General features: G+C 35.2%; 2 protein-coding genes and 3 non-coding genes across 5 annotated transcripts in view; 3 read left to right on the top strand and 2 right to left on the bottom strand.

The window, feature by feature from the left end:
• Window positions 1-4,686: 4,686 nt before the first annotated feature.
• Window positions 4,687-10,080, bottom strand: LOC149421105 (pancreatic triacylglycerol lipase-like). Its single transcript, XM_089635165.1, has 6 exons — window positions 10,017-10,080; window positions 9,018-9,210; window positions 7,695-7,971; window positions 7,189-7,345; window positions 6,488-6,688; window positions 4,687-4,949 (listed from the first exon to the last, which is right to left on the bottom strand). Exons 1-6 carry the CDS (start codon window positions 10,078-10,080, stop codon window positions 4,687-4,689), a joined length of 1,155 nt encoding a protein of 384 aa, XP_089491291.1.
• Window positions 10,081-13,535: 3,455 nt separating this feature from the next.
• On the top strand, window positions 13,536-13,654 carry LOC149421106 (5S ribosomal RNA). The gene has a single exon (XR_016302675.1). It is a non-coding gene; the product is annotated as a 5S ribosomal RNA (ribosomal RNA).
• Window positions 13,655-13,977: 323 nt separating this feature from the next.
• Window positions 13,978-14,096, top strand: LOC149421107 (5S ribosomal RNA). Its single transcript, XR_016302676.1, has one exon. It is a non-coding gene; the product is annotated as a 5S ribosomal RNA (ribosomal RNA).
• Window positions 14,097-14,419: 323 nt separating this feature from the next.
• On the top strand, window positions 14,420-14,538 carry LOC149421108 (5S ribosomal RNA). Its single transcript, XR_016302677.1, has one exon. It is a non-coding gene; the product is annotated as a 5S ribosomal RNA (ribosomal RNA).
• Window positions 14,539-15,833: 1,295 nt separating this feature from the next.
• LOC149421109 (lipase member H-A-like) overlaps window positions 15,834-22,754 on the bottom strand; it is a 51,398-nt gene continuing 44,477 nt past the window's right edge. The window contains exons 5-7 of the mRNA XM_089635166.1: window positions 20,137-20,328; window positions 18,260-18,431; window positions 15,834-15,989 (exon numbers count right to left, since the gene is read on the bottom strand). Of these exons, the coding sequence (XP_089491292.1) occupies window positions 15,932-15,989; window positions 18,260-18,431; window positions 20,137-20,328 (422 nt within the window). The 3' untranslated portion in view covers window positions 15,834-15,931. The remainder of the gene's footprint in view (window positions 15,990-18,259; window positions 18,432-20,136; window positions 20,329-22,754) is intronic.

Genomic DNA, 22,754 nt, shown 5'->3' on the forward strand with positions numbered 1-22,754 from the left:
CGCCATAAATGATATTCAACATCTGGTATGTATATAATGTAACTCAAAGTTTGATAAAAAAGATTATTTTCTGCCTTATAAATAATAATAACGCATTGTTTAAACCAAACAACTTTTGTGTTTTATTTGAGTGGCCAATAGATATGAGGTGGCAAAAGATGACTTCAGGTGAAAAGTTAGATATGGAAAAAATATATATTATAAATATCTTCTTAAAATCTCAAATAACAATAAAACCTCAATATTTTTTAGACAAAAAAAATGTTCTCAGCAGATATAAGCCTTTGCCATATCATTAAGGAGTTATTATATATTTCTATGGCTATGTATTAGGAAATTGGAGAATTCTAATAAGAATAAAATATAAAATAAAAAGTAATAATAAGCAATATATAGTAATAATAAAAGAATAAATAAAATAAAAATCAGGTTTAATAAAATCACAAGTGAAAAATTATGTTTGACCTTCCATCACTGGGCCGAGGAAAGCCCTTCAAATTAACTTCTACTTATCTTTTATCCAAATAGCATCACATGGTTCGCAAGCGAAATTTTATTTTTGAAAACAATTAAAAATACAGGTTTCCAGAAATTGTTATATTACACCACGGCTTTCTATAATTTCTTCTGAATCCGAGATTTCATTTATGTCCGAGTTTTCGATGTAATTGGATCACATAATGATATGATGTTTAACGCATTAAACTTGGTAAAATTGACACATATTATGTTAATATCGCGCAAGAGTCCCAACTGTTCCCATTCGTCCGGAGGCAGTGAGACTATGACATTCCCAATTGGACTTTGTTCTGAGGCTGGAAGTAATGGGGAGGGAATGGAGTTGGAAAGAGGAAGATTGAAGTATCTGGCTATTCAGATCTGGTCACCAAACACGGCTAAAATTCTGAAATGGTGGTCTTTTACCAGGGCGATACTGAGAGTATATTGTACTCCGAACGTGCCGAAAATACTCAAACCATACATTATTTTTGATGAATTAATAATTATGAAAGAACAAAAAATTTATTAAATATAATTTGATTGCGCATACCGAGATTTGAACCCTTGACCTCCGAATACGTGGCTGAGGGCCTTACCTCTCCACTACAAAATACCTCTTATTGCTCCATCCCGAGTGTTGGGACACTCTTGAAGATGTGATGGACCTTTCACACCTTAATTATTTTGTCTGGTAGACTTATCATTCTGTAATGTAATGAGACAGCTAATTGTTAATGTACAAACGTTATTGACCTCTCCTCGATCGGTGGTCGTGACATGATTGCTAAACCCTGACAAGTGTTCGACCTATTTAAGTGTTATACGTTATAACGGTATGCCACAGGGCCGTCCTGTGAGGCTGCTATTATTACACTGCATTTGTTGTGATGTAAAAAATATACTTATTTTGTGACAATAATAAAGAGGAGGTTGGAAATGCCATTTTGAAAATACCTGTAGGAAGTGAATTATCCAATCAACCAATGTAATACGGCCTAGTTGCTAAAAAATTGTTTCTTCGGAAATTTACTTTTCACCCAAATCTTAATTTCATTTCTGAGGACATGGTAGATATTCTTTATAATAAATGTTAACTAACGTCAAACATCATAAAAACATTTTTTGCCCTCTATTCAATAAATTAGATAAATCAAAATTATATTAGATGCAAAAAAATTTACACTGCGTAAATTTTTTTGTGGTGAACTTCACCGAACTGAAAATTCAGAAAAAGATTGATAAAAATAAGCCTTTTCCTAATTCCTATTATATTGGTGGCAATATTTTTTAGTAATTTAATACAAAATACCTAGTCAAATAAAATATTAGAGCCAATTGTTTGACAGAAATTGAACAATTCATCAAATTTCAAAGAAAATATACAAATTCTGTGAAAGTTCTATTTAAGTTCTGTTACTGTCCAAGTACCGTAAACCATAGACCCATAATTAACATAACTTGAATATTATCTTTGAAATGCGATGAAGTGTTAAAGTTCTGTGTCGGTCCTATGCGGGCACAATTGGAACAGCTGACTCCGGGCGCAGAATTGCAAAAGCGTTAAGGAGCTGATAACACCTAACAGCTAACATCCCTATCACGTCGCACACGAGATTATTTTTCATAAAACGGTCCTACACAAAGATACGAATCATCCAAATATTATTGATTACAGTAATTACCTACCTACTACCTAGGGCCTAGGTGTCTACTGATTTTGACAAGGGGCGCCATTTGATCTCTGAAAAACTTTTTGAAGACATAAGCACATAACATTTTCGTTGATGCGCCTACAGCTATACAAAAAGCATAGCACCACATTTCTATCTTAAAACAAGACCTGGTGGCGTATCTGTGCGATTTTGTTGATTTTACAATAAATTGTCAACGTTTCAAAGTTTTTTTCATACCTCGTGATTGCTCGTCAATTTGTTTATATCACTACCACACGATAACCATAACATTTGTCTTGAAAAGCGCCCTCTAGCGATGTTAAAAGAAAACGCTTCGTCATTACCTGATAATGTTTAATCAGGTACGATAAACTCGTTTTAAAATGAACCAGATGGCAGTAATATAAACGTACATTTAATACACTTACCTACATTGTATGTATACATAACACTTTAACTGAGGATAATATGTTGCAAAGATTTTAACCACAAAGAAGGGGGTTAAGAAAATATTGTTTGTTTTTTAGATTTATTTATTTACATTAATTTAGTTGTAACATGTTTATTTCAAATAGCTTAAGAATGGATTAAAAACTTGCATTCATAAATAACTATAAATTTTATTTTTATTTGTAAATGACAATATATTTCATACAACGTGTCACTTCATAATTTATCAGTAAACCTAGTAAGGTACCTACCCAACGTAGCGGCATTAAAAATTCTAAATAAAGATTATTAATTTATTTTCGTAAACCTATAATCTTTTTTATTCTTTGGTTCTTTAACAGACTTCATAAAAATCATTATATTCAAGTAAGCAACCATGAAATAAAAATACGAAAAAAACGACAAAAATGTATTTTTGTTAGCACATGCCTCATCCTAGCATTAAAAATCCATTCATATTCATAATGTCGATTAACATTATGCAAAGTTTCACTACTAAGTTAGTGATAAACGCTAAAAATATACCGCCAATGAGTTTAAGTCCTTCAAACAGCCCTAAAAGTTAAACATAAGGCTTAGTTTCTTCCTTTATTCCTAACAAGCTGTTTGGCGCAATGAAATAAACAATGGCGCGGGTTGGTTTTACGTCCAACAGATGGCGCTGGTTTTTAGAAAAATCATGTTTTTACCGGTCACAGGTGACATCTATATAATATAGGTATATAAAAAAATTTATTCGAATTCAACGTCAAAATTTCAAAGCAATCAGTGAAGAACTTTTGGATATTTAAGATTTTGAACAAACGAACATTTCCATTTTTATTTATATAGTAGTAGATTATCTTATTTTATTACCAACGCTTTATACTCTATTTTACACACTGATTCTGTATTATTATTTTTTTTAAATATTAATACGGTCATTTTCAAACCTGTACCAAGTACCCACTTAGCAGTGTGTTAAATATGTAAATGATTGACACTAATTTAATAAAGATATCTTGAAAAATTATCCGTGAAGTGATTTTTCACAATCGCGACGCTATACAAATTATTAAAAAAAATCTTAATGTCATCTGGAATTTTGGTATCTACTCAATTGTTTTTCTTTGTATATGTTGTTTAAATCTTAAAGACGACACATTTTTAAAGATTATAACTCCTTAAATTAAAACACCTGCTAGGTTCTCCCAGAGAGGTGTTCATAAAACGAAATATAGTAACTAAATAACTTATTCAGACGTTTATTTCAAACTTCACAACAATGCAGATAACTTTTGTACTTAGTTAATGTAAAATTGTAGCTATAAGAAGTGCTACATACGTATATTTTTAGATTACATCCTTATATTCCCTGTTAACCCTTTGAGACCTGAATGCATATACATATCTACTTAGCACTGGCGGTCCTTGACTTTTCAGTGAGTTAGATTGAAAAATAATGACTAAACATATATTTTTTCAGCTACAAGAACATTAATTATGTCGTATTCTTCAATCTTTCCACTTTCTAGCTCACCGAATAGTCACGGACCGCCACTGCTACTTAGAGGTAAAAAAAATGTGTATTTCTTGATAACGAAGATATTATGTACATAGATTGTTCATACATCCAAACAATTGAGCATTACTACTGGGAATTTTCATTTGAATTAACCGTGGACCTAAAAAGTCCTGGCTAGAGCATTAGTGCAATTTTTTATGAATGGCATTGAAGCCAAATCTAGGGTGACGGGAAAATGCCTGGCAGCCATCTTGTATGACTACTGTTGAACTGATTTGTATGCAAAGTGGTGCATGATGAACTATTATTATTTTTTATTTTTCGTCTTGTTGTATTTGATGACACAAGGAATGGGATACGTCATTAAAAAATTAAAGAGATTTTGGCATTTTCATACCAAACCTCACCCCGCGACTTCAAACTGTTTTCAAAATGCTCCGTCCAGGGCTTTTTAGGTCCATGGAATTGATATTAGTTTCCAAAGGGTTAAAATAATTTGCCCATCGATAAAAATGACAATAAATAAAAGGGTTAACGTGTATATTGTACAACCATAAATTATCTTCCTATCATGTTGGTAAGAGTCTTCCAATAGCTGTCGTCCTCTTCCACGTTCCTGGCGTAGGGCTCCTTGGAGTTGGTGGTGGTGTAGAAGACCCCCCTGGTGTCGGGGGTGACGGAGTCCCCCATGGGAGTGTCGGGGCCCGAGCAGCTTCCGTCCCGGACCTCCCCCTCGCTGTTGCAGCGTCGGGCCATGTAGCCGCGGGGGTAGCGGATAGACTCCACGAAGAACTGGTGCGATCTGCCGTGACTGCAGGCCTCTGGAATAATACTCACATGTAAGATATTCGTAATCAGCCAATCAGCTGTCCGAAACGTTGGCTAAAAAAAGAAGTAGTTCAACGCGGTATAATACCCCAAAAACAAATCACTATAATACTTTTGGCCCTGAAAATCTCAAATCATACCAAACCACTCACTAGATCGATATCTTCAGGCTTTTTGTATTTTACGAATTGGTCCTAAAAAACCTTCGAAAAAAACAGATATGATATATAGTACAATTCTTATTCGGAACCTACTTATTATACGAATTGGTCCTAAAAAACCGTCGAAAAAAACATATATGATATATAGTACAATTCTTATTCGGAACCTACTTATTATACTATACAACAATGAAAAACTCGGAAAGTTTATTCCATAGATTTTCAGAGTTTTTCATTAGTGGATATAGTTAGGCAACAATACACCCCCTGGATTGAGCACTAATGAACACATAAAAAATGATACCTTACCTGACCCAATTTATGAGCATGAATTAGAAAAAATCCCCCTCCCCTTAGTCCTAGAGGGGTGTTTTACATCTTCGTCTTCGTTTATACTGCCAAGATGAAAATATGTCCAAAATATTATGAATGCACGAATATTGTCAATTATTTTTTTAAAGTTCGGTACCTACTATTTACCTGTTCTTTAAGGGAACTAGTAGAACTATTAAAGGAAACTGATTTTTCTGTTGTACTGGTAATAATTTTGTTTTGTGACTGTAGTTTCCGATTGTTAAATTAACCTTGAATAATTAAAGTGATTTTGCATTGCCCACAGTAAAATTGCAATGAGACTCAATCCTAAATATGTCATGCCCACGATGGAAACGGAATTCTTCTCATTCCATAAAAAAGACAATATTCAATCTATTATTTACTGTATCATGAATTTTGTGTTACGGGGGAAGAACTTAAACCCCTACAGACGACTCATTGGTTGATTCAACCGTTGTGTGGTGGTGTACAGACGATGCGATGGTTGATTTAATTTTGTCAGTTACTACACTGAAGAACACATGTATTATGCCTCCTATTTTATAAAAAAAATCGACCTCTCTTGTAGCATCGTTAACTATTAACACGAATAGAAAAAGACAAACGTGGACAAAAAATGGCCCACGGAACGAAAAAAAATCAAATGAAAAAAGTCACATGATGATAATAAAATAATTAAATAGTGATTAAACAGGATTGTAGTATTCCACAACCAAGTTAAATTCTTATATAAGATCAAAAACTCCGTTTTCATTTACTCATGCTTGACATTTTGTTTATAAATTTTAGAGACCAGTTTAAGAACTCGGTATCTTACTTTGAGGATCTTTGTGATATTAATCAAAAATACAACAGATTGTTGACTGAGGAATCTCGGCATTCCTGTGTATCCACCATCAGACTATATATAAAAAGTAGGACAGGGAAAAAAACAAGCAGAATAAGAAGGCTAAGAGGAAAAGAACGCCTCGACAGTGCCTACAGATTAAATACTATATTAGAAATAAAGAAAAATCAATACAATTTCAACTTACCGATGAGTTCCGGAAGCCCCTCGCACCCCGGCTGGCTAGCCTTACCCCCGTTCGGGTAGAAGTCCGCGTGCCCCAAGGGGGCGGAGTACCCCAGGACCCCAGAGCACGTATGGATGACGTCCACGAACTGTGCATCCCCCTCGTCCAGCCGGTTAGGCGGACCCGCCCAATACTCGAACCCGGGGAGGGCGGGGTCTAGACCTAAAGAAGCACGCACAAATTTCACAAAATCGAAAACACAAAATTACGATACAAGCAAATAATGGATAATTGATAAGCGAATTACCTCCACTTAGTTTCAGAGGTGCCTGGGGTTAATTTAAGTTTTGACAACTGTGGTCTTGCAATAATACAGTTTGATGAATATTTTAAGTGGAAGAGGAAGAGGAATTGCTTTGGTTGAGTTTTGAACTGATGAGCCGTATTGGACATCTTCCTATCTAAGCCAACGTTGAAAAGTTTTGCAGAGCCCACCATCAGGGCAAATGACATTGAAATACAATAGGAATTGGACAAGGTATTCGAATGCATTTTAATGGATTTAATCGTATTTTATATATTGTATTGTATGGTCTTGGTTTCTTTTAGTCGTGATTCGTGAAGGGGATATGATTTTATTATTTATTTCTTCAACCTTCTGTCATCTTGAATCTATAACTCATAACCTTAATCCAAATATAAATGAATAATTTAATATGAACCTGTTATCCTCGCGACCCTCCCTGATCGGACGGTGCTGCCAGCGTACCCTGAGACATGCGCTCCCAAGCTGTGGCCGATGATGTGGAACTGCTCTGCCACCATCCCGTGCTCTGAAATCAGGTATTCCACAATGCGGCCCGTTTTGTTTCCCACTAGCTATAAGAGAGTTTGTAATAGAGATTGACTAATTGACACAAGGGTTATCTTTTCAGGAATGTTATAATTATAATCCAGACCGTCCAAACCCGAAACAAGCAAGGAAGCTTCTCAATATGGGTATACATTATACACCAACTAAGGGAGCTAGAAGGAAAATTAAAAAGGTGTCTTAGAAGCCACATGAGGCTGGTGGAAGAGTTGTAGGAAATGTGAATAGTTTGAAGAAACCCAGTTTCTCCGATGGTTCTTATATTTTACCGTGATGTTTGGAAGGCTCAAATACCAGGAAAGCCACGTTGCCACAGACATCTCCGTATCATATAATTTGAACATATGTTGTAATTACCCTTGTTCTATGAGCAGATCTAAAGTAGAAGAGGTCGGAAGCCAGGTATTCCCAGTCTACGATGATGACGTTGCAGTCTCTATCCTCCAGGTAGGCATCTTTCATATTCACCACCGTGGTGCTGGAGCCAGATGACTGCCAGCCGTGGATGAGAATCTTCACGTCCTTCTTGGGGTCGAACAAAGGCTCGTTAAAGGGGTGCGACTCGCCATCGTCTATCTCGTTGGAGCTCTCGCTTGTGTTCAATTTTAGTTCGGAATACTTCTCCATGTTGTCTCTAAATGAGTGCAATGAAGATCAAGTTGCTTGTTGAATTGTTTATCATAAGTTTTATGAATTTTCGTCTCAAACATCAAAATTTTCAAGTAGAAATGAGCAAATTTATAAAAGTACGTTATTCCCAAAGGAATTTACACTAAATTCTGCGACGACCCGCAAATAAAACAGATATGAAAAATAATAAATTGTTCTTATATTATTATTACATTACGTGTTCTTTAGACTACTGGTAGCGTTTTATTACATTACATATAATATGTCCTTTAGACTTAGACTACTGGCAGCGTTTTACTACATTATATTAGGTGTCCTTGAGACTACTGGCATCGTTTTATTATATTACATTAGGTGTCCTTTAGACGAGAGTACGAGTAAATAAAATTATAAAAAATAACATTATTGAAATAATTTTTGTAGTAACCGGACATTTCAAAACAGTGAGTATTCGGAGTACTATTGAAAAGTCATACAAAGCCATGAAAAATGATAACAACTATGTTAAATAGTTTAAGGAGGTTGGGTTGAGGAATTAGTTTAGTTTTAATAATTTTGTTTGTAATTGTTATTTTTTTAAATTATTATTAATATTTTTACTTTATAATAAAAATTATTTAAAAATATCTGTTTTCAGAAGTGTTCTGATTTGTCACTGTTCTGAGTTGTCACGGAACATATTAATTCTTGACGGCCCTTGATATTTTGTTACCACACTCTGTATTTATCTTGTCTTATAATGCAATGAAGTGTGAAAACCCAAATGGGTTGTGATAAATAAATAATTCCTATAGTAAAATAAATAAATAAAACTTTGACCTTGCCAGAGTCGAAATTCACAAATCCCGTGGATTTGTGTTTAAAGGGTATCTTCGTGGATAGTAGCATTAAGTGCAGTACTTATGGCTTAGGGAATTTGTCCAGTGACAAGTTTTCTTCTTTATATTTTTAAGAATATATGAGTTAACTTAACTTAGTTAAATGCATTAAAGCGTCAGATTTTTTTAGATTTTGCACAACTTACTATCAAAAGATGCGTGTTCGTCCTACCTGGTGTACAGTTGATAGGATATGGTCTTCTCCGGATCTCCGAAGAAAAACCTCTGGTTGTCGGGCGGTGGATTTGATGTAAGATTGGCTATCTGTGGGTTCCCCTCTCCATCGGGAATGTACATCCAGGTATTTCCATAGTCAGGGTAGGTGTCCTTCAGGTTATTGTCGTACTCCTCGCTGCATTGTCCGCCTGAATCCATAATAATATTTATGAGTCAGTACTCATTACACTTCACTTTTAATTAAAGTTTAGACACACAATATCTACTTCTAATCCCTTACACATAGGATCCATGGCTATAGAATATATTATTAAATAATTGACGATTCGACAGAGAGTGGTTTTATCAATCACAAAGAAAGTGTTCACAATTCTCAATAAATCAAATTCCCATATTAAGTAAATTCTGATAAGGAAAATATACCAAAACGAAGGAATTATGATTTTTTCACTTAAATAATTCCATCGTAATCGATGATCGGCCTCCACAACAATTGCACTGAAATAAAATCTTCAAGTATCTGCACTTAAAGTTTTGGACATCTACTCGTATGTTCCAGAAACCTGCAAGAGGTGACTAGTTCAGCACACAGTTGTCGAGGATCGTTCCATACCGATTGTGCTGAAATAAGACCCTCAAGTTTATGCACTGCAACGTTTTGGACGTCTATCTTCTGGAAACCTGATTAGTTCAGCACAGTTGTTGAGGATCGTCCCACACCACATACACTGAAATAAAACCCTCAACTTTGTGCACTAAAGTTTTGGACATCTATATTCTGGAAACGTGCAAGTTCAGCACACAAATGATATTTTTCTTCTGCTCTTCACTTGCAACACATTTTTCTTCTGCCATACATAGTAATCAACATTTTCTTCATGTTCATGTGTCAAGCATTATAGACATCTACTTCTTACAGAATCATGTATCTGAACCATTTCGACGATATCACTTCTTGAGAGTGGTAAGGAGATAAGATCATATAATGAAATACCGGGTAGATTGCTGATTGTGATCACGATGATGATGAGAGTTGACAATGATAGAGAGAAGATCATGATGAACGCAGGAGTGTGATATCGCAGGATCAAGTCGAACGTGTAACTGAAGGAATTAGCATTTTACACAGGAGAACTTGTATCAGGGAATCGCTTATATATTATTATTTTACCGGATGTAGGACTATCACAAGTGCAGTGTGGTGTTGAGGCATGTCGGAAATAAATTCGTGTAGTTTTGATACGAGTAGTTATGTTCTTAACTGTTGGATTATGTACAAAAATATTTTTAAGGTAAAGGCTTGTGTTAAACCGACTGTGTAGGGCTTACAGTAATTGTGTTTCTTATTGATGAGACGAAAATTAGAATTTATAGAAAAAATCCTGAAACCCAAGCCATACTTAAACTATTTATGGAAAAAGTTACTTTTGCTGAAGGATAAGTTATAGTTGATAAGTTTGTTAATTTAACTGATTCTATTACAGCAATTGTTATATTAGCTGATTATTGCGAAAAATATCGTGTATTTTCCTAACTGCCAATATCAAAATGTCATCAACTGATTTTGCTTTGGTGAATTGGTTGTAGGCTCGATTTCAGCCGCAGCGCAAAAATATGTGGCTTTTCTGTTAAAGGAATGTGGTCGCCACCAGTCTGTATTTTGTAATGTTGATTGCAAAGTTTTATAAATCTTGCACCAATTAAATTAAATAAGTATTTATTTTTTATTAGAGATTATATAATTATACATTGAAGATATAAAATATGGTCTGGATAAGAATTAAAATATGTTTTCCCCACCCTCACTAGGAGGTCCTGTGAGGAGACGAACTAAAGTTATTTGATTTTCCTAGTCCTCCCCACCCCCACTAGGAAGACCTGTGATGATGCGAACTAAAGATATGTGATTTTCCTAATCTTCCTCACCATCACTAGGAAGACCTGTGATGATGCGAACTAAAGATATGTGATTTTCCTAATCTTCCTCACCATCACTAGGAAGACCTGTGATGATGCGAACTAAAGATATGTGATTTTCCTAATCTTCCTCACCATCACTAGGAAGACCTGTGATGATGCGAACTAAAGATATGTGATTTTCCTCACCCTCACTAGAAGGTCCTGTGAGGAGCCGAAAAAAGTTATTTGATTTCATTCAATTAGGGTGTTTGTTTTGTTTTTGAGTATTTATTTTGATTTATGCAAATTTTTTACACATCTAGTAGGAAAATATATAAAATATAAGTAAAAAAAATATAAATATACACCACAAATAAGATAAACGAAAGACCTCTTTTGCCTATTCAAGTCAAAGACGATTTATTATGAACTCGTCTAGTTAACAACTTAATTACTTTTCTATTTTAAATAGTTAATATAGAAATAGGATAAGACAAGTGCGGGACGATGACAATATTATAATAGGGGTGATCATTCATCATTATATCAGCGCCATCTATATTAGGCCATGGGTACTCACTAATAACCAGATGTCAAACGGCTAAAGGTCATGACAGACTTTACAAAATATAAACTGACGTGCAATGTTATATCTAGGCGGTTATGGGTACCGCCACCCGGGAGTCATTTATTGGATAACTAACATTCATGCACATAGGTCACCACAAGTAGTTCGCTACGTTTGGAGACTTAGCACGGGTGCTCGGGCTCATGGGGTTAGGTATGTCTAGATCTTGGTTGAATGTCGAGAGACTGGTCGAGGGAGACCTGTTACGAACTCCAGGAACTCCGGACTCTCTCTCGACACATCCCCTTGCACCGCAGTGGAAGGGGTGGATTCATACGTCCGTCACTCCTGGACACATTGATCCCCAGATTTCCACACACCCCTCATACCTTTTTCCTTCCCATATCTTTCTTTCCTTCCTTGAGGCCCTGAGGTAATTATTTTTCTTCAGGGCCTCCTGTGTGGAGTTAATGTAAACAAAAAACCTTTAAACCTGACTGAGGAAGCAAAAACGTACAAATACAAGCTTATCTTGGCAGATTGCACAACTTAAAACCATCCCCCAGGTGACTTACCCCCAGGTCGCGAGACATAGTCCTTGACTGGACTGCACCTCGCACAATGTGTAACAATATGACAAAAAAAAAACCAGATTGCACAACTGTTTCATAGAGATATTTGGAAGTATTGCACACACATCTTCATCACGGCGATGCATATCGGAAATATTGTTATCCATCCTCCCTATCCATTATTCTCAAGTTCTCAGACCGTCCCATCCAACTCCGTCAGTTTACCGCCTTCAGTTGCTTGTTGATGATTTCGAAGTCATATCAACAGGTATCTATTTTTTGTATCTTATTCAAAATATGATACAGTTGAATATGACCGAAGGAAATATGATCCCTTTAGGATTAGCTAGTTGGTAGAGCGGTGGCCCAAAAGGCAAGGGTCCAGGGTACAAGTCCTAGATGTGACGGTATATTTTTCCTGTTTCAAATTGTCGTTAAGGAATCGCTAATATTGTCTTTAATAATTATTACAATTTGAGTTTTTACTCATTAAGTTATTCCAAAAATAAAATTATTATATTATCTAAGCACATGAAATTGTGTCACAATTATTTAAATAGCCCGATTCAAGTTGATTCGTAGGTAGGACTTGAAAACCTACAAACTTTGTTTTGGGGTCAACTTTGGTATTTATTTAATTTTATTTATTTTTAACACAAATTTTTTTGTCTCTTAATTTGACCAACAACTAAGCTATACATTTGAATTCCTGTATATAGTTAACAATGGTGGGTTTTTGTGTTGTTCATTTTTTTAGTCTGATGTTATCGTTCTATCTTGGTATGGTCTGTGTGGAAGTCTTTATTGTATTGTAGTTTGCTTCTGAAGTTAGTTGGTAGTAAATTGTTAAATTAAATATTAGAAGTGTAGATTTTGCTAAACCCTGCTTTCTGATTAATTAAATTATCAAAATCCCTCAGTTATTCAATAGAACCTACTAAATGTCACCAATAAATGCATTAGTGTAATGCAATAAATTCATTGATCCCGCCAAACACTGGCCAATGCGACAGAAAAGCTTATCGGAGGTAATTTATTGACAGCAAATTATTTTTCTAATGTTCCCAGCGGTCCCTACACAAAGGAAACGTTTGCTATCTTCTATAAGGCAACTTCCTGCAATTTGTACCATTGCATTCATCCATAGGGTTTAGTTATATTAGACAACTAGACACCAAACAGGTTATGTGACCTGATAGACCTGTTCCGTGTGACGGTGACCCAAATCGAATTAAATCAATTTGTTGACAAACACAGGTGAATATTAATTATTATTTGGTTCATTGCAAATACTTTATTACCTATAACTTCTGTGGAGAGGAATACTTACTATTAAAAAAAGTGGGTGTGTCAAGCCTACGCAAGACAGAAGTGAAACTTCTAGTATTCTTCTCTCTTATTATTAGGGCTTTTTTATACTAATTTTCATATATTTATTGGCAGGTAGAGTAGAAATTAATATTGTTTAGCGTTTGCCAACGACCATACCATGTTGAACACACCGGTTCTCGTCCGATCACCGAAGTTAAGCAACATTGGGCGCGGTCAGTACTTGGATGGGTGACCGCTTGGGAACACCGCGTGCCGTTGGCCCATTTTTTATGGTAATTTCATGTTTTTTTTTATTTTTTTATCGTTACTATCATTAATAATATCATAAAATTCTTTAACTTTTCAAGTATGCTACAGGCCTAAAATATTACTTAGTGGATTGATATTATGGTCAACCATTGAAAAAAAAAATTCCTGCAAAGTTATGGATGTAATTACGATCTTTTTCAAGCGCGTATGTAATGATTATTTTTATCAACGTCGCACACACCTTGCTAATGTTTTCAGTATTATTAGGGCTTTTTTATACTAATTTTCATATATTTATTGGCAGGTAGAGTAGAAATTAATATTGTTTAGCGTTTGCCAACGACCATACCATGTTGAACACACCGGTTCTCGTCCGATCACCGAAGTTAAGCAACATTGGGCGCGGTCAGTACTTGGATGGGTGACCGCTTGGGAACACCGCGTGCCGTTGGCCCATTTTTTATGGTAATTTCATGTTTTTTTTTATTTTTTTATCGTTACTATCATTAATAATATCATAAAATTCTTTAACTTTTCAAGTATGCTACAGGCCTAAAATATTACTTAGTGGATTGATATTATGGTCAACCATTGAAAAAAAAAATTCCTGCAAAGTTATGGATGTAATTACGATCTTTTTCAAGCGCGTATGTAATGATTATTTTTATCAACGTCGCACACACCTTGCTAATGTTTTCAGTATTATTAGGGCTTTTTTATACTAATTTTCATATATTTATTGGCAGGTAGAATAGAAATTAATATTGTTTAGCGTTTGCCAACGACCATACCATGTTGAACACACCGGTTCTCGTCCGATCACCGAAGTTAAGCAACATTGGGCGCGGTCAGTACTTGGATGGGTGACCGCTTGGGAACACCGCGTGCCGTTGGCCCATTTTTTATGGTAATTTTATGTTTTTTTTTTATTTTTTTATCGTTAACATCATAAAAAATTTTATATCATTCTTTAACTTTTCAAGTATGCTACAGGCCTAAAATATTACTTAGTGGATTGATATTATGGTCAACCATTGAAAAAAAAAAAGGCGTTAAAAACAAAAAAATTATGTGCGATGGCCGAGAATCGAACTCGGATCAACTGCTTGGAAAGCAACTACGCTGACCATTACACCACCAACGCCAGTTGTCGAGATGAGCTAAGAAGCATTTATATTTTACTTCAAAACTTTGACTAGATCAAATGAACTTTAATCGGTCCCGCATTTTCGTTTCGGTCATGAGTTGGTTTTACTCCGGTACTCGAAATTGCATGACGCGGGTAAAGAAGTTTCACTTCAAAAATGTGGAACAAACAACAAGGGGGCTTTGTTTTATTTTTTTAGCAGTTCAATGTATATTTCTTATCTGCATAACTCAGAATAGAAATGTTGTAGGGATCTGCATATAGTTGCTTTGATGATATGTGCTGTTCAACATAATTATGTAGTTAGCAGTCCAATCTTAAAATGATGTTATTATACTTTATATTAAGTAGGTACTGGTTTGTTAGATTATTTTTCTCGTCAGTGGGGAGCAGTGTTTGCTGGGGGGAAATAAAACATTTCTTCAATTTCACTTATATATTTAATAATAAATTAACAATAAACATAATATACCTACATGCTAAGTTCGTGTTTCTAATAAAGTTTAAATAAATTAAATGGAATGTTGAGGATTGCTTTGTTTCTTTCCCATATTTCGTGGTTCTACTCGCATGGTTTGCAAATGTATACGTAGCATAACACAGCTCCCTCGAGGTTTTTACTAGCGCCAGGCGCCGTTTGTCTTACGCGGCCCTGCTCACTTCAATATCATTTTACTAGCCACAGCGAGTACCTTACCTATATTATAATATATAGCATCAGTATTAACTCTCAGATGAAAATACCGACGAAATTATGAATGTTGAAATTTTTTAGTGTCAATCTTATCATTTTTCCAATTAGTCCAAAATATCTCATTCTTATTAATTTGTCTAGTCTCAAAATAAACTACTTACAAATTATATAAATATTTTCTTGATAAATCAAGCAGGGTTCAAATATAGGTTTAACCAGTCCAAAATTAGAAGAAAATGAGTTTTTATCGCTTTGGATTATGTGAACGGTTTTGGCTTTCAACAAACAACATTTGAATTGGCAAAATATTGTCGAACATTTTATAACATCAGCACACTAAAGGTGGGTTGGTTAGTTGGGTTAATTAGTTCGTCGTCGCCACAGCTAAAGTGTAATAAACTAGTTATCTGCATATCCCCACGGAGCCATGGGAATTGGGCATGAAGTCTCAGTCAAACGGACAGTCTGTCGTCTCATCAATCTTCACGCAGTACATTCCTTTAGACCTGCAAAAAACAATAACAAATCATTAATCATTATTTCGTGTGCCGACTAGAGGTGGGTAATGTGAGTACTTTTCGTTACTGGGTACAGTGAGTACAGGTAAAAAAATACCTGTTAAAAATACCGGTTGCAAAATACTCACAAATATTTTATACCTATCTGGGGACTGGGGACAGAAAGTAATAAATACTCAGTCCCAGTATAAAATACTTGTGAGTATTTTGTAACCTGTGATATTTACAAATATTTAGGAAACAGTACAAGTACAAAGTACCTCATGAAAATACCCGGTTTTTTTACTGGGTACGATAAATACGCCTCTCCTCTAGTGCCGACAACAAAAATGAAAAAAAATATAATACTACCAAGATATTTAATGTATGCGAAGATAGGGTTGCCATAACAATCAAATGTCACTATCCTGTCCTGTCTATATATGATACACCGAAATTAATCTGTTCCATGTTTTTATGTGGGCTTAACCTTCACCATATAATATCAATGATTTAGGTTAGGTTAGATTTGCGAAAAAAATTAAATTCGGGAAGAGGTTTTTTGTATGATTATGCCAAACCATAAGGAAAAAAATTAGTGATTAGATTAAATTAAACATATAATGTTTGTCGCTGAATGAAGCAAATAAAAGTCATTTTTATAAGCAATAATTATTAGCCTGAAACACTCATCCACATTGAAAAATCTCCTGATAAAAGATACATGACGCCAAAAGATTTTTCAATGTGGATGAGTGTTTCAGGCTAATAATTATTGCTTATAAAAATAATTTTTACCCTTTGTGCTATGCATAAAAAATCTTGTCTTAAACATTAGTTTACCAAAAAAAATAATAATCAAATAAAAGTCATTTAGATCGAAACATTTTTTAGTCCCCAGTTTTTAGTGACCATTCGGGCTTCGTTCTGAATTGAAAATACTTCTGTCTTTCGGTGTCGCCCAAGTGGAAGGCGAATCCAAAATCGAAGTGATCGCTAGTTACGTTTAGTTATGTCTATTTTAGGGTAAATTTTCATCTAAGTGGTGAAATGCTTATGAGGTTGTCTCCTACAACCAAATTTCATGTTATTTACGATGAGTCACATTAATCAGAGCATGCTGACGATAGAATAGTATCGAAGATATAAGCCGTCAAAAAAAACTTATTCTTCGTGCAACATCTGTTATTTTGTAAGGAAGCGCAAATATAAAATATAATATACAGCGTCTAACTACGGAAATGGTGCTGACTGCTGATTTGAAAATAATAAGTCGTTTACTGGCTAATTGATTCATGCGGTAATAATGATTGTATTTTAAGCTGTTAGTAGGTACTTACCGACCTTGTTAAATATGTCCTAACAACAAAGAGAAAAATATTAACCGGAAAACGAACCTAAACTGAAGGCCAAACACCATATTCTGGTTCTGGTGAACATGATATTCCGAAGGAAATCTTTTGGAGCTTGATAGAAGAGATTCTTTTAACAATGAGGCTGTAATTCGAGAATGAAAGACAGAAACATAAGAAACAAAGGTTTGTTTTCTTATATTTCTCGAAGCGTGATTAGACCGGTCTTAGTTAGGTACTTAGTGCACAAAATGATAATAAAAAATGAAAACTAATAGCACTACAACGAATTCCTTTACAATTTTTTTTTACTTCTTGATTCTATAGGCTAGTAGAAGCAAGAAGATGCAAGCATAGACTGGAAGACACTGAAATAGTCAAGGATTACAGACAAGATTCAAGACTCCGCAAGAACCAAGAAGAGCCAAGACGGGGAAAGAAGAGATAAGCGATAAGAAGAGCCAAAAAGAGCCAGGAAGAAACAATAAGAGCTATAAAGAGACAAGAAGAGACAAAAAAAGACAAAAAGAGGCAAGAACAGACAGGATGAGGCAATAAGAGGCAAGAAGATCCAAGAAGGGCAGAGAAGAGGCAAGAAGAAGGAAGACATAAAAAAAATAATAAAATAACGCTCAATCAATGCCCTTATTCCTGCCCATCCTAAATTCCAATATTGGCTTATTAGGAGGTTGCCTATATACTGTACGGTCGATTTGATCGAACTCCAAACTCCTTCCCATCCTCAGAGCACGTGTTCCAAGTCCTAACAAATCAGTTCCCGTGGTTTACAGGTCAAACCGGGACAAGAGTGCTCCTGGCTGGGGTGGTACAATCGCATCGTATCGTATTGTTATCCGGAATCTCCGCACTGGTTTCCCAAAGAAATTGTAGGTAACATTTGAGGTATACAGGAATAATTCTACTCACTTGTCAGGGGTGTCCTCTCCTAGGACCACCATGGGCCGGCCCCCCTGCAGCCCCCAAGTGAGGCCCTTCCGGGGGCACTCCGACTTGCAGGGCACCCCCACCAACCTTCGTGACTTCCGCACCGCAGCGGCGAAGTAACAGGCGCTTCGGAAGTGGGCGCAACGGGCTCGTCCTGGAAAATAAAATAACAGAAATTTAAAACTAAAGTAAAACATGGCTGAGAGCATAGAGTGATAATCAACTTGTAAACATTATGAAGACGATGTAAAGACAACTATAGATTATACATAAATATAAAAACTGCAGGCTGCCTCAGAACAGGAAATCCAAGTGAGGAGGAATGTGAAAACTGTGACATCATTCTTATATTATGCTTTTTGCATTACGTCTTGTACAGACATTGGACGATTTCAGCATGGTGATGATCCACAAGCAATTTTCATCCCTTTTACTGGACTTCATAGTTCAATTATAAGGGTAACAAATATAATAAAGTAGTCACCACCAAATCAATCTAAAACATAGGCAAATAAGCATAATCAATTTTATGATTTTTTTTTAAATGCAACTAAAGTTAACTAAGGATGTGCGGAAGCAAAACAAGAATCTACTAAAGGAAGGCAAGAAGATAAAATTCATATCAGATCAAATATGAAAAAATAATGAAAATACTACTACTAAGTGTTTAATAAAATATATAAGACAGAAGATGTGAGAAGGATAATTGTAAAGAGTTGGTATATTCAAAACGAGATCTTAAAAGTTATATATGGATAATGAAAATAAAATGTGTCAAAAATCTCTTGAGATAAGATGAATGCATTATTCTAACTCCATATTGTTTGGTTCCTGCACTAAATTCTATAACTTGAACGACTATCTTAACTTGGTATGTCACTTAAAAAAGAACAAAGCCGAAGTAATGGATAAGTCTATTTTCAGTGTTGGATGGAAACAGCACAGGAAATAGCCGTGTTTTTGGTACATATTTTTGGTTTGCTGCAAAAGAAGCACGGAAAGAGTCCTCTGTTGGGGAGAGAGGTGATAATTGATCATTCTCTCACAGGCTGACGGCGAGGGATTGACACTTTCTGTAGGCGGGAAAAATGTCACACAAAAATATACCCTTCACCTTTCCGATGGGGATCACTTCAAAGATTTCGTAATATTTAGCCTGTGAGTCTTTTATACATAAGAAAACATATGCGAAGAGATGCTGCCACTCGGAATCATAATCACTGGAGGAGAGCGCTATAGCCAATGCCGGCCACAGACATAAACATGAAAAATACCTAACAAAATGAACCAAAAAGGCTTTTACCTGCCATTAATACGCTAGCGATCTTAGCGCCACCTGCAGAAAACTATCCTCGACGCGTCTATCAAAAACAATAGCATTCGCGACTCTTGACTTATACATGCCACATCTCTTCACTTTGCTTGCTTTCTCATGTATCGTTTATCCAATATTTTAATCTTAATTATTATTAAATTTAACTAATTATTATGGTAACTCGACCGGTTTGCATTTCGTCCGTCTGTTAATTTGTTTGTCTTCTCCGGTTCCGGTTCTGGTGGCCGTTTCAATGGTTCAGTAGAGACTCTTTTTTCAAACGTGAAATCTTCGTGATTATTTGGACTTTCTTATTAGCATTTTTTTCTATATAATGGAATATTTGCCTGAAGAAAGTTTGAAAAAAGAGTTGTCATCGAGATAGTGACGTTTATTTGGACAAGTAGTATAATTCATCAGTTGAAATTAAACAAAATAATTTTTGGTTTATAATTAAGTAGGTAATGGACAGGAGGTTTGCTGTTAAAAGAACTACTAGCACGCAATAACCTAAAAATGAATTATGAAAGTAATGGGTCCTTACTGACTAGGTGCCCCTGGCAGCCGGGCTGAGTGCGGCCCCCGTTGATGCAGAAATCGGCGTGCCCCACCTGCCCGGACTCCCCGAGGAAGCCCGCGTTGGTGTGCAGCACGTGCACGATGTGCGCGTCGTCCCTCGTCAGACGGAACTTCTTCGAGCCGTAGTTGCTGACCAGCGGCTTGGCGGGGTCCAAACCTGAAAATTATTCAATATTAGAATGAGAATGTTGTTTCCAGTAATTGATCCAGTGGTATAATAGATATTAGTTTGATGTGTTATTCGTAGATGGCACTAGTAGCATTAATGTAGTGCTGTCGATAATACAGAGAATGATAGATATATAAATACGATTGCTACCAAGGTCGTATACTGCCTGCAAAATTTAAGTCACTGACCTGATTGCTGTCCAAGCTCCATTAGAATATATGTGTTACCAATAAGAGTCCAAAGTGTTTTGTTTACCCCGGAGTTTTGAAGAATTTATAGACAACGGGGCTTAGAACACTCCTGATATTTGCAACTCGTTCCAGAGATGAATTTGGTAGGTACTCTCTGTGTTGCCCTGTTGAGAGTATTTGAACCCCAATGTATTTGAACCTTAAGGTATCTGGATTATATTTACGTATATATAACTATAGTAATTTTTACAAATATTTTCGAAATCACCACATCAAGTGTGGTGACTCCGGATAGCTATGTAAACTAGCTATTATTAGATAAACATTAAATGTCATGATTTCTGATAACTGCCATTCCATATTCATGTTTTTTATTTATTTATTAAAATAAATATTTAGGGGGTGGGGGTGGTTCATAGTTGATATTTAAAACACGTTTATGATTGCATGAAAATTATTTATCATCTCAGAAAAATGACCCAATAATTATTGACCTAGTAAATCAAATGCTAAAATTGTAATTATTTCTTATTTCGTCCCTCCGAAACGGCCTTTTCAAAATATTCTTTCGATTCATGTCCAAAATCAAACAACAAAATACGAAATTTTAAAAAAATAGTCATAAAAAAATTACGCTTAATTGTAAATATGCTAACTTTATTTATGAGTTTTATAAAATAAGCAATTATAAATAACAAATCTTGATGATAAATGATAATAATACTGACTTTGATAGTAGATTATACAACACACCTCGATAAAGGTGAACTTTTAAGCAAACTTATGAAGACTGGCCATAAATTAACAACACACGTACATCGGTCACAGACACCGGCATCTAACTGATTAGGATTACTGACAGCCAGTAACCCTTTCTTATGAAGGGCACTTAATACATGAATGTCATGCACAATGCTCTCTCCCTGTCCGAAGTTACCTCATATTTATTTATTAACGCCTGTTAAAAAGGGTTTTACGTATACATTAACATAGTTTATAAAATGTACTCATAATCAGTGCAGTATATAAAAATGTCTGATATAACATAATTAAAATATTGTAAAAAGAAAGAAATATTTAATTTTGTACATAATAGGGAGTAATACAAAAGGAAAATTTGACACATTCAGCCATAGAACCAACGCATTTTGCACATCCAAAGTTAATAAGTTAATGTTATACCAAATAACTACTAGATGAAATAAGTCAGCTTATATTGCAATATAAATGAACTAAATATATCAAGAACATTGTGTGTACGTTTCCCAAATTTTGAATTCGTCTCGTAGGAGCATAAATACGCGTAGGAGTGTAATATTGGGACGTTGAAGAATAATTGTTACAATGTCGCGGTGGGTAAACTGTCATTAGTGTCATTACTGTCCTGCCAGGAACGTGGAATGAAATTTAAAATACAGCAATTCAGAGGTATTCAACACCGAATTAATAATTTTAAACAAACACATTCAATCATAAAAATTCTTCGTTCCGATAATTTTAATAAATTAGCCGTAATCAAGGCATTCTCTAGATACCTACTTTAAAATATAGAAATTATTTTACAAATAATTTGATAATAATTATTCTATCAATCATGTGTTAACGAACTTGATAATTAGTCCAGTGCAATTAGCGATTCGCGATCGTAATTATTCCGGTTTATTTGGGAAAAACTAGATTTTGGCGCGAGCACAGGTGCGCCAAGGTCGGAAACTCAGATTTTACATCAGAGGATCAGTTTATAAAACATATTAAAAAATTGGGACTGCCGGAATAATTACGATCGCGACCCCCTTTTTGGCGCTAATTGCACTGGCCTAAATTTGGAGACCAAACTGTGGAATTATACTCGATATGACTCCTTACTAGTGACATGTAAAATTTATTTATTAACTAGATGACGTGTTCCCGGCGTTGTTGGGGGTTATCCTTAGGACATAGATATATACCATCATGGACTTTTCTGTTAGCCTTTTTAAGATATACAATTCCGTAGTACATTATTTTGATGTATCTCGTAAGGTTTAGCCATCGTTAACAATGTAGTGCCAAAAAATATATTTTTGCGACTTGATTATAAAACATCAACTTTTCTCTACTTTCTATAAATATAATATGCATGTATTATATATGTAAACCTTTCGGAAGAAATTTTCTAAATGCTAATGAAAACCCTATCAAAATCCATTGCGCAGTTTAGAAGAACTAAGGCCACAAACAGAC

This window comes from Hesperophylax consimilis, chromosome 9 (assembly GCF_061612785.1).
Source record: "Hesperophylax consimilis isolate HC1 chromosome 9, BYU_Hcon_1.0, whole genome shotgun sequence".
Lineage (NCBI taxonomy): Eukaryota > Metazoa > Arthropoda > Insecta > Trichoptera > Limnephilidae > Hesperophylax > Hesperophylax consimilis.

Coding starts and splice junctions, on each gene's coding strand:
- LOC149421105 (XM_089635165.1), bottom strand. CDS start 10,080: ATGATCTTCTCTCTATCATTGTCAACTCTCATCATCATCGTGATCACA. Junction 9,211..10,016: donor CACAATCAGCAATCTACCCG/GTATTTCATTAT, acceptor TTATGGATTCAG/GCGGACAATGCAGCGAGGAG. Junction 7,346..7,694: donor GATCTGCTCATAGAACAAGG/GTAATTACAACA, acceptor ACTCTCTTATAG/CTAGTGGGAAACAAAACGGG.